Raw genomic sequence first — 12,539 nt, 5'->3', positions numbered from 1 at the left:
AAGAAAGAAAGACTCTGGCACATCTTATTTAGTTCTGAGAAGATCATTTTTGGAGAAATGTTATTCATGAGACTCTAATTGAAGATGTTTATCATGGTGGTCATCCAAACGTTTTGACTATAGTTGGCTAAACCCTGATTGATACCCTCCCTCACCAGTTGGGAGAGATAATGAGGGTCCTGAATGCGTAAGATGAAGGTCTCCCATCGACCTGGAGTGTTAAAGGGATGACTAGTTGCGACAGTCATAGTTTCAGCCACGACTTGGGAACATGGTCCCTTTCCAGAAGTTTTGAGATGAAGGTCTCTCTCTGGCTGAGCTAGACTCGAGTTTGAGGGAGACATTATTAGCGAGCTGAGAATGAGAGTCTGAGCTTGAGTGGGAACAAGTTGGAGTGTTATTTTGGGGGGGAATGGGGTGAAATTTCAATTTGAGAGTTGACCTTTCGTCTTCCATCATTACTGGCACATGCGTCAGTAAATGAAGTGACCTTGAAGAAGGCACAATCAGGCTCATAATTGATGTGTGTCGGCAGAGAGTTATTAAGGGGTCTTGTAATTTGAATATCAGAGGAGGAGAGAGAGGAGTGAATATTCGGGCCTGCTTCCAGCTCAGCTTTAGAGAGATGAGCAGTTGGGCCTAAGAAAAGTTGGGCCTGGTAGGGCTGGTCCGAAGAGGCACACTAGGCCTTACCTAATAGGTCCTGCTGAGGAGTTTTTGATCCATTGACGACAACACCCAATGGGAGGGTTGGGCTTTGAGGCCTTTTCCTATTGTTAATAGGAGGCCTGCCATCTGAGGGGTGTTTCCCTGCAGTTTGCCCATAACTCTGACCCGGACCACTAGTGCAATAGGTCGTCATCCTCACACTCTTTTCTTTAGCGCCGTTCGTAGATGCACCATCGTTAGGAATAGGGTTGGGTTTCGTTAAAAGGGGATCAAGGAACTTACTTGACCCGGTATCGAATGATTTAACCTTCACGTTCTGAGCCGGGAATTGTGTTGTTTTCTTATGTCTTTCTTTCTCCTGTTAAATTTAACCATTTTGAGGAGCCTTCATGTCCCTCTACATTCGTCGGAGTATCCAGATTTTCAGAATCCCTAGATTTGGTCCTTGCGGACATGCGTTGATAACATGACCTAGTTTTCCACTGGGAGGTGCACAAGAAACCCTCCCCTTCATAGATTATTGACTGTTTGTGCCAGCCAATGATGATCTCCGATCTGAGAGGTACATCCAAGGATACTTGAATGCAGAGTCTCGCGTACCGGCCTCTAAGTATAGCTGAAGTGCAAGGATCTACCTTAAGGAGTTTCCCTACTTTCTTTCCCACTCTCTCTAAGATAGATCCATTGTAGTATTCAGTTGGTAATTGAGGCAATCGGATCCAAATTGCAGTGGATTTGATTGTTGATTCCTTAGGGATGAAATTGGGCTCCCAAACCCTAGCCGAAACATATGTTTCGGCCACAAACCATGCCCCATCTTGAAGAACTCGCTGTTGAGATTCCTTCCTGATTAATTTAACCGTAAAGTAATCCAGACCTAGATCAATCAAGGGGAAAATTTCTTTCAATTTCCACAACTCTATGAGTTTCTTTTTGAGGTAGGAGTGATTTACTTTTCTCCCCACCAGTTTGATGATGACAGAGAATTCCCATGGTTTGTGCAGTTGTAATTGCTCCTCTGGTGACAAGGAAATACCATCTCCTTCAGGTAATTGAGAAGGAATGGAATCATATTCCAGAGAATTGTGATCCGGCGGTACGATCTGTCCTTTTGTTATTTCACAATATAAGGGCTTTATTGGCATCTCAGTGGCCATGTGCATAGAGGTCTGAGGAGTCCGGTGGAATCGATGGAGGAACATGAGTGATAGTCATACTCTTAGATCGAATGGGGAAAGAGAAGGAGGATTGTAGAGAGAGGCTGGTCTTTCTCTCTCTAGAAAGATTTGCAGGGAAGTTCTATTAGAACGATGGCACAAATTCATATTACTAAACTAATGCCTAGTTTATACCCAACACACTAGTTACGCCTATAAGACAAAAGAAATCCACAAAACACAAGTTATATCCTATAAGACATAAGTTTAGCTTAGGAGTTGTTTGAGGTGAGGTATAAGGAATAAATAGTTTTGAGATAAAATGAAGGACTATTTTATCTCATATTTGGTGTGAGGTATTAATTAGTACTGAAATTATTTATCCCTTCATTTACATCAAAATGATGGGATAAGTTATCATACATACATGGTGAGATAACTAATCTCGAAATTAATTATACGGGATAACTCTTTCCCAACCAAATAACTTAGGGGTCGTTTGATTGGAAAACTAGTCATCCTAAGATTAACTATCTCGGAATTACCTATCCCGAAATTAGTTATCCATCCGCATAAAGAGATAAAAATAATGCTATAATTTCCAAATAATTAATCTCAACATGAGTTATCGTAGACATTTCCAATGATTGTTTAGAACTCATGATTATTATAGATTCGATTATCCATGATTGCTAACACGAATCATGATTACTGCAAATCTGATTTTTCAAAGGAGTAATTCGTAAGTCTCTTAAACTAACTATGTCTCCCCTTTGAAAGAAAAAAAAAAAAAAAAAAGAGATAGAATCCGACTTTCATTAAATATATACAATGAACCTATCCAAGTTTTAAAATTAAAGAGAAGTTTATTGTATTTTGCCAATACTGTTTCTATCATTAAATGATTATGTAAAAGTGTAAATATTCAAATTTATATTTTCAATGCATAATTAATAGGGTTATTTTAGTAAAATAAGTCTCTATTAAATAATTTCTTAAGGGGTGTGTCAAGTTAATAAGGTCAATTAAAATGAAACGGAGAAAGTATATATTAGTAACGGCAATCAAGTTTGCCACTTTGTACCATGTTTTTAACAATAACATTCATTTTTTTAATATTTTAAATTTTAAATTTAAGAAATCAGAGACAACTGCGGAATTTTTATTTATATTTTGAAAAAAAAAAAAAAAGACCAAGGAGTGGATAGCCTCTATTGAATGGGCATATTATATTTATTCTCTTTCGTTCGCTTTTACTTGTAACTAATTTTCTAATTGAATTTCTACTTTTCTAGTTATTTTTAACGTATCAAGAAAAGACTACTTTTTTCTTATTTTGCCCTAACATTAATTGTTTTTTCTTCAAATTAATTTCAAAATACAATGTAAACGTCGTTTAATGAGGTATTATGATAAAATAATCATATTATTAAATTATTTTTTAATAAATGTGTCAAGTAAAATTGAAAGAAAGGAGTATTTACTTTCAATTTCACAAAGAAAATATTTCTGTTTTTCTTTAAAATAAAGAAAAAGAAAAGAAGAGATTGAACAATTGTGACATAAACAGGCCAAGTTAGAAAGGACAAAAGCTCCCGTTGGGGCCGAAATTAAGATTTGAAGTTTATGAATTTCTATGTCAACGACCGAAATTAAGATTTGAAGTTTATGAATTTCTATGTCGACCATTGATGTATAGAATTACTCATTATCTGTATTGATAAGACGTACACATGTACTCAATAAAATAGTCAAATGTCCGCAACTTGTCATAAAAAGGGGTGTCCAATTCTCTATCCCTTTGTCCCTCTCTGCAACAACATAACCAGTATAGTTCCACACGTGGAATCTGAAAAGATTGAAGTGTTACCCCTACGTTTGTGAGGCAAAGAGACTGTTTTCAATGAATTCTCGACTTTCTAAAAACATGGTTTGAAAGAAAAGAGTAAAAAATTATGATGAAGATATCGAAGAAAGAAAAGTAGTAGCCCAACGATGACACATACCTAGTATATTCACACAAAGTGGGGTTTAAGAAAAGCAAAGCATACGCAGCTCATACCACTACCTCAAATGAAGTAGAGAAGCTATTTCCGATATACCTTTGACTCAGGACAAATAACAGTATAACAAGCAGAATAGTAATAAAATTGAAGAATAAAAAACTTTTAACAAAAAATAAAAGGAACTTCTGCACTTTAGAAGTAGAGCTAACAAATTCCTTTAGAAGAACATTTCAAAGTAATTAAAGGGCAGCCGAATGCAATAAGGCTTCCGCTATGCACGGGTCCGGAAAAGGGCGGACCACGGTATATTATACGTAGCCTTACCCTACCCTGCATTTCTACGAGAGACGATTGTTTCCCAGGCATGAAATGAGATGCAAAACAAGAAAACATAAAGATGCCCAACATTCCAAAAAGAATTTGTTTTTCCTAACTGGGATCATTCAGTTGTTAATACATAAAACCAAATCAAAACAAAGGGCACACTAGAGTGGCCTACAAGGTGAACAATTATACAGAAAAACCAAGCCACCTGACACTTTTGAGAGATCGTTAGTAGTTCCGAATAAAGACAAACGAAGACCTCCTACTTTCCTCCGAGACGAAAGAAGACAAAGGGATATTACCCGGGGGATGTTACACCGGGAATTGTGACGAGCCATATCGTTGGTTGGTCCTACTACAGTTGATCATAATATCGAGCAGGCCTTTTGAGATTTCCCCTTCTTTTTCTTCGTCTTGGGAGGCTGGAGGACGACCTTAATGGCAGCATCAAAGACTGCTTTCACATTCTGCAACAAGGACACATTCAACCAAATGCTTCAATGTAAAGTACGTGATAAAAGTATCCGGTGCAAGAAATGGATGCGGTAGGGAAAACATACTTGCTGTGTTTTTGAACTACATTCAACGTAAGATGGTGCACCGATTGCTTTCCTTAGCTCCTCACCCTTAAGGGTTAAAATACGAGATATCAAATGAAAACGGACAAAAGTACCAAAAATGCAATTTGTGGGATACACATACAATCAAAAAGAGGAAGGGTGCTAGTTATCCTTACTTGAGCAGTAGTAATTGGCACAGCACCAGGATGGTCTACGAAGAATTGCTTGTCATCCCGAAGATCTGAGTACAATACAGGAGGTAAAGTCGGCTAATTAGGCCTTGATAATTGGAAAACAACTATAAACATAAAAAACAGATGAACAAACACACTCCCAAGATCCATTGTCCAATGAAACAACGTAGATTACAACTGATTGATGCTAACAGCAAAAGATGAGATATAGAAGGTAAGGAGAAACTGTATTATAACACAACTCCACATGTTTCTTTTTTTTCTTTTAATCAAGTCCCAATTCCACATGTTATAATGAGTAACGAAATAGTTACTCGACAAAGCTTGATAAACAAGCTTTTAAAATTCAAAAGAAAATCCATTGTTTCAACTCGATCAACGTGACAATAACGAGAAAAGAAACAAAGGTGGGAAGAAACACGCATTTACTAGCTACCAGCCATTCCACAACTTCAATGCCCAGATACCGTTCTATTAGCTCTTCAGCAATTTTGTAAAATCTATTATCTTAAAAGGAAAAGAGTTCTTTCTACTTCAAGAACAGCAGAAATCTTTACACTCTTCAACCAGAAACAACCTAAGCACTATCAAGTCATGATTGTGCTACAGTAGCCTTATAGTACCAATGTGTTTTAGCGCGTAAGTTGCTCGGACTCACGTGCGGGTGTCCGATACGGGTGCGGATCTAGAAGGTCGGATCCTTCATGACTTAAAATTTAAGATTCAAGAGTACAGATCCAAGTACAGATATGGGTGTGGAGATTCAGCTAAAAATATTTCAAATATCTAAACATAGATTTAAATGTCTAAATTATGAGACATTATGTGGAAAACTTACAAGGTATAATGAGGAAAAAATATTGATCAAGAGGACAAGAATCCCAGATATACAAGGAAAGGAAATGACAGAAATCTCTGTATACAAGGCACGCCTTTTCTTCAATTTCATCACAGTTTTTGTTTTGAACAGAAATAATTGTATCGGTCCTGAATTTCCCCGTTGATTTTGGTCAAAGTACCCAAAATCCGTTGACCAAATCCATTAAGGATCCCACACCCACACCCATGTCGTGTCAACACGGATGTGTCACTGAAAACGAAGAGTCCAAGCAACTTCATTTAGCACTTGCGTATCTTCTTTTGAGCATTGAGAATTTACAAGTTACTAAATAAATATCAAGATTGCAGACACTATTGATCATCACCTCATGCATATCTATGAAACAAACTGCAGATTAGATCGTGTTTAAATGAAAGCCTCACCAAGTTTTGTTCCAACAAGAACTATTGGGACACCAGGAGCATAGTGCTTCAACTCAGGAATCCACTGAAAACAATCAAATAACATAGTAAATTTTCTATGTACCGACAATGGATAGAAAGAATAGTAAATTAAGAGAAATTCTCCTTACCATATTATCATTACTATCTATTGTTATCGTATTCATCAATTTTTACTACTATTGATGTTTCTTTTTCTTTGGTTATATTGACTATTTCTGTTGTCACTCTATTTGTAAAAAATAGAGCTCTGATTCTCTTATCTGCTATTGACATCTTTATTGGCAGTGTACATGCTATTTATTTTGATGTTTGTGACTTGTAATGGCACTATCTAAATGTAATGGCTCCATGTTCTTTTTTCGTTTGGTAAGACAAGTTTATTAGTAATACTACTGCACTACAATGACACCTTTCTTACCCTAATGGTCCCTTCCCCGGACCCTGCGCATAGCGGGAGCTTTAGTGCACCGGGCTGCCCGCAGAGGTCGGGGTAAAGGTCTGCGCACCTCTCACCCACCACACTCTTTAATATTGTTGAAAATCACTGGGTATGTTGCTGTTACTAAATGAAGAGAAACACATAATGAAACACTCACTTTCTTGGAGACATTCTCATAGCTGGCTTTACTAATGAGAGAGAATGCCAAAATGAAAACATCGGCCCCACGGTAACTCAGAGGTCTTAACCTATTGTAGTCAATGAAGTCAGACTCATAACTATTTGGATAGCGTATAGTTGGCATAATTATAGATATATATGCATTGGAATACATTACATGTAACGGTTATCAGAAGTTTCAAACATTAAATGTTGAGCAAATAAATAATTACCAGCAGTATCCCACAACCCTAGGTTGACAGTGGCTCCATTGACAACCACATTTGCGCTGAAATTGTCAAACACGGTGGGAACATAATCCTGTCAAACAACTACATGAATGAGGTAGAAGCAAGTGAATTTAAATTCTTTTTCGATAAGTAGAGATTGTTCATAAATTTGCAAAAGATGAACGGAATCCTTTGAAGCATTGTAATTCGAGCCAAAATTAAAAAAAGGAGAAAAGATTCGGTGCATGTGAAGTGAATTAACTTTTTTCCTAAAATACCATCAAAGATGTAAGTGCAGCAAAAAGCAAACATCAAACAGTCGGAGATATAAATATCACCAAGTTCATATCGAAGTAAATTCGATGTCTTCTCTTCCTTACCTTTAAGACTAAATAAAACTACTTGATTAAAGATGAACACGTGATGACTCTATTAAATACATACGTCGATATGCTTATAAATGTAGCATAAAGCAAATGAACATGTACACCAAGAAATATTCGTGTAAAAATAACAAAAAAGGGTACAGTTTAGCACACAACAAGATATTAAAGCGACAGATATGTACAATTGTCACCAAGCAATTTTATCCAAAACTTTGAAACAGGGTGGGTCACATTAGCCCCGACAGATATGAAGCAAACAAGTCTGGCTTTTAAGTGGAGAAGGGTAAAGGGCAATCATAAATCAAGTTTCGAAAAAGGAAACACAAGCAAATCAAGTGAGCCACAAATTTTTCCAAAGGATCAACACAACATATAAAAAAATATCATGTAAACAAAGAAAATTGTCCAAAAAGATCCACACAAGCCTACAACAAGATATTAGTACAGGTAGATCTTCAATAAACAAACAAATCAAAACAGACAACAGGAACCTGTTGACATGCCTAAGCAAAAAAGCTGAGACCCCCGTAACTTCTTTTTGACGGGCTAAGAAGAAATGCACTTTTTTACGTGTTTGTTATCAATATATATATATTCATGAGTACATCCTGAAAGAATCAAATTTATATAGCAAAAAAGAATTAGTAGGGAAAAGACACAAGAAGGAGAAAACAATTACACAAGGTCCTTCCCTGTCCCACTCTCAAATCCTCCACAATGACACAGGTAATTACACATTATTGCAGCCACAGTATTACGATATACGGCAGACAAGAAGAGAACAGAGAAAAAGGAAGATAAAATAAGCTGCCTTTTAGGGAGTGTTCGGTATGGAGGAAAGAAAATGTTTTCCAATTTTCCCATAATCGGATGGTCAAAATTTTTGAAGAAGATTCTCTCTAGGAAAACAGGTTGCTTAAAAATGAGGAAAATGGCTTTTCCACATTAATTGTGTACTCCCCACCTACCAACCCTACCCCCACACCCCGTATCTCCCATTCCCACCACCAACACCCACTACCCCCACCCCTACCTCTCATAGTATTTGCCTGGATTACATATAAATGTTCTAGGGATAATACTTTCTCGCTTACGTTCCCACTTATTCACCTACAAAATATTTTTCACGGAAAACATCTTCCTTCATACCAAACGGCAAACACAGCCTAAAAAGAAAATACAGTAATAGTTTAAGGAAAATGTGTTTCTGAAAAATGTTTTACCTTGGATAATCATTTTCAATGTTTGATATAAAAGCAGGAGACACACGGCAATTAAAAGGTACACAAATAGAGTCTTGATTAACAATAAATGTACAAGATTTTATCAACAAAATGACTTTTTCTTCCTCAACACTTTCAGCAAATCAAGCTAAACAAACAAGAATTGAAAAAAAAACATTTCTCCACATAACAGACAGCCTGAAAACTGCCAATTTTTAACGTTCATGTATATACAATAAATGCCGAACCCCACTTGGTGAAAATCCTACTTCCGCAACCGATTACAAGGTTCACAAATCTAGTCTTGATTGCCAATAATGTACAAGATTTTATCAACAAAATGACATCTTTTTTTTTTTTTTGGAAACTGGTAACTATAAAATGGCATCTTTTTCCCCAGAAAATTTTCAGCAAATCAAGCTAAACAAACAACAGAAAGAAAAAATAACATTTCCCCTCATTACCAACCACACCCTCAAAGGGAAAACACCCCTCAACAGGGACAACGCTAGGGGCGGAAAGGGGTTCATACGAATCCCCTTAGCCTGAAAATCATCAATATTAATTTTTTATGTATATACAAATAGATGTCAAACCCCGTTGGACTGATTACAAGGTACACAAATAGAGTCTTCATTGACAATAATGCACAAAATTTTATCAACAAAATGACATTCTTTTTCCTCAACATTTTCAGCAAATCATGAAAAAATCATCTCCCCTTATTACCAAACACACCCTCAGCCAACAAAATGTCATTTTTCAAGCTCCCTATATTCAGCAGATGTTGAACCACCTTGTGAAAATCCTACTTCTGCCACCAATTACGAGGCACACAAATAGAGCCTTGATTGACAATAATGTACATCATTTTATTAACAAAAAAATGGCATCTTTTTCCTCAACATTTTCAATCACACCAAACATATACACCTCATTACCAAACACACCCTCAAAACCAAAACTAAAACATCATGAAACAAACAAATGTGGTTAATTAACAAACCATATGGAAAGTGTTCACCCGAACCCCCTTCGCCCGAAAATTGTCAACTTTTTTTTTTTTTTTAACGTAGATACGTAGATGTTGAACCCCCTTCATGAAAATCCTACTTCCGCCATTATTTACAAGATACACAAATAGTCTTGATTCACAATAAGGCACAACACTCTACCAACAAATAATGATACTCTATCAACAAATAATGACATGTTTTTCTTCAACATTTTATATTCTATCATACCAAACAAACCCTTAACAAAGAAATAATAACCAAACCAAAAAACATGAAACAAACAAACAAAAGGGGTAGGGGTTGATGAAACAAACCGTAGGGAAAGTATTGCTTGTGTAAGAAATCAATAAACAAGTCTTGCCAACAGCACCATCACCCACTGTAACACACTTAATAAACCTGGAAGCACTCATAATTCTCCTCTTCTTCTTGTTGTTTTGGGGGGTAAAAAGGTAAACTAACAATGTGATGCTTCCTTTCAATACCCCATCTGCCAAAAAAAAATCAAGAAAACCCAAAAAGATTGTAACTTTATTATTAAATTGTAAAAAAGAAAAATGTGAAATCAAGAATCTAGAATGGGATTTTTAGGTAAAAGGGGGAAAATGGGTATGTGTAAATTTAGATCTAGAGAGAGAAAATGGTGAAAAAAACTTGAGGTAAAGAGAGAAAAGGGGTAAAAACTCCCTCGGTTTCATATTATATGTCGTCATTTAATCGATCATGTAGTTTAAGAAATAAGGAAACACTTATAAAGTTTATCAAATTATGCTTTATCAAAAAATATGTCAATATCTTTTTTATTTTAATTAAGTGGGATCAATAAGGATAAAAGAGTAATTATGTCTTTAAAAAATTGTCAAATAAGAAAAAGCGACACTTATTTTGGGATGAATTAAAAAGAAAATGATAAACATAATTTGAGACGGAGGGAGTATAACTTTTTTGTTGCCTGAAAATGCTGCTGCTGAATAGGTTGTTGCCTGAAAAAACTACCGAAAAGACTCAAAAATATCCCTAAACTATTTGAAATAGCTTTAAAATATTTCTTGTTAGATTTTTGGCTCAAAAGTATCCCTCTATTAAATATTAGGCTCAAAAATACCTCTTCTTCTAACGAAATTTGAAAAAGAATCAAAAATACCCTGAACTATTTGAAATAGATCAAAAATACCCCTCGTTAGTTTTTTGAATCAAAAATACTCCTATGTTAAATATAGAACCAAAACACTAATTATTCTAAAATTATTTATTAAAAAAAAATAGAATATTAAAAAATATATATATATAATTTTAAAAATAATAAAAATAAAAAATGTCATTGAGGATCTAAATTATTAAAAAATTATTTGAAAAATAAAAATAAAAAACTATTTATTAAAAAAAAAAATTAAAAATTTTAAAAAATGAAAATAAAAAATGGCATTGAGGATCCAAATTATTAAAAAAAAATTATAAAATTATTTTAAAAATAAAAATGAAAAATTGATTATTAAAAATAAATTATAAATTTTAAAACATAAAAATAAAAAATTGCATTGAGTATCCAAATTATTAAAAAATAATTATAAACTTATTTAAAAAATAAAAATAAAAAACTGATTATTAAAAAGAAATTATAAAATTTTGAAAAAAATTAACCAAAAACCGATCAAAATTTTTGGTCGGTAAAGTAGTGGTAGGTTTTTAGAAACCAACCACAAGTGGTCAGTTTTATTAAAAATTAATATATATTTTTAAAATTCATTATTATTTTATTAAAATTGAAAAAAATAATTTAAGAAAAAACAAAACAGACCACAAGTGGTCGATTTTTATTAAATTAATTAATTAATTTTTAATATTTGTGGTCGGTTTTATTATTAAATTGATTAATTAATTTTCAAAAACCGACCACAAGTGGTCAGTTTTCTGGGAATTAAAAAAATAAATTAATAATCAAATACAGCATGCAACAACAACACTGCAATACAGCAGTAACCAAAATCTAAATACAGTAGCAACAACATCAAAAAACAAAATGTAAATACTTTCAAAAGTGTATAACACATACAAAAGTATGAAAAAACTACAAGAAGAGTTTCAAACAACAAAATGTCTTAATTTAAAGTACAAGACATACAAAATAAAAAAACTAACAGTCATCATCATGTAATTCGAGCTCATCTTCCATATCATCATCCGTTCTGAAATCATCCAGGGGGCCTAGACCATTTGCAGTCCGAACTGCATCACTAGGACACGGAGTAATAACCCCCACAGTCTAAATGAAAGAGCTAAACTGCTGCTACAGCATCCTGATTTGTCTCGCACTCTGTTCAGCATTCTGCTCCGTCGTCTTTTGCCTCTCACTCTGTTTAGTATTTCTCTCTCTCTGTTCAGCAAGCTCTTCAGTGAGTTGAGAAACTGTATATTCTAGTCTTTAAATGGTTTCTGTATCAACCGAAGAGCTAGAGTATGCAGCACCGGCGAACACTTAATGTTATCGCCAAAAAATTCAGTGTGGTATCCGTAGTAATGACCTCTATTTACAGGACCTGCAGCGTTTGTCCATAAGACAGAGAGAGTATATCTTGAAAAGCTTCTAAGAAAGCCAGCCGAATAGAATGGGGACTTGTTTATCCTTCTGTACATGTTGGGGTATTGGGTCACCCTGCCTTTCAGAAGGCAGACTACTACGATACTCACCAACAAGACGCCTATATTCGTCCTATATTCAAAGTAAAGTTAATACTAACAGTCAAAAATACTAAAGTAGTTATAATTGAATAATATCAACTTTGAGAAAAAGCTTCATAAAATCAAAATTAGTTTTTTACGTGGACAGCTTTTGCACGAGGTTCAACCCAGACATCTTTATCAGTCGGGTTCTTTTTCTTTTTCACATGAATC

At 34.8% G+C, this 12,539-nt stretch overlaps 1 protein-coding gene across 1 annotated transcript; it reads right to left on the bottom strand.

Moving 5' to 3' along the window:
- Positions 1–4,239: 4,239 nt before the first annotated feature.
- LOC107868218 (rac-like GTP-binding protein RHO1) lies at positions 4,240–10,306 on the bottom strand. Its single transcript, XM_016714842.2, has 7 exons — positions 9,962–10,306; positions 7,030–7,113; positions 6,791–6,904; positions 6,174–6,237; positions 4,893–4,957; positions 4,717–4,782; positions 4,240–4,623 (listed from the first exon to the last, which is right to left on the bottom strand). Exons 1-7 carry the CDS (start codon positions 10,058–10,060, stop codon positions 4,522–4,524), a joined length of 594 nt encoding a protein of 197 aa, XP_016570328.2. The 5' UTR covers positions 10,061–10,306; the 3' UTR covers positions 4,240–4,521.
- Between the last annotated feature and the right edge of the window lie 2,233 nt (positions 10,307–12,539).

Source organism: Capsicum annuum, chromosome 4, assembly GCF_002878395.1.
Source record: "Capsicum annuum cultivar UCD-10X-F1 chromosome 4, UCD10Xv1.1, whole genome shotgun sequence".
NCBI classification, from domain to species: Eukaryota; Viridiplantae; Streptophyta; class Magnoliopsida; order Solanales; family Solanaceae; genus Capsicum; species Capsicum annuum.
The sequence above is the reverse complement of the archived record's forward strand: the minus strand, read 5'-3'. Positions and strand labels throughout refer to the sequence as shown.

Coding starts and splice junctions, on each gene's coding strand:
- LOC107868218 (XM_016714842.2), bottom strand. CDS start 10,060: ATGAGTGCTTCCAGGTTTATTAAGTGTGTTACAGTGGGTGATGGTGCT. Junction 6,905..7,029: donor ACCTAGGGTTGTGGGATACT/GCTGGTAATTAT, acceptor AATAGTTATGAG/TCTGACTTCATTGACTACAA. Junction 6,238..6,790: donor ATGAGAATGTCTCCAAGAAA/GTGAGTGTTTCA, acceptor GATTGTTTTCAG/TGGATTCCTGAGTTGAAGCA.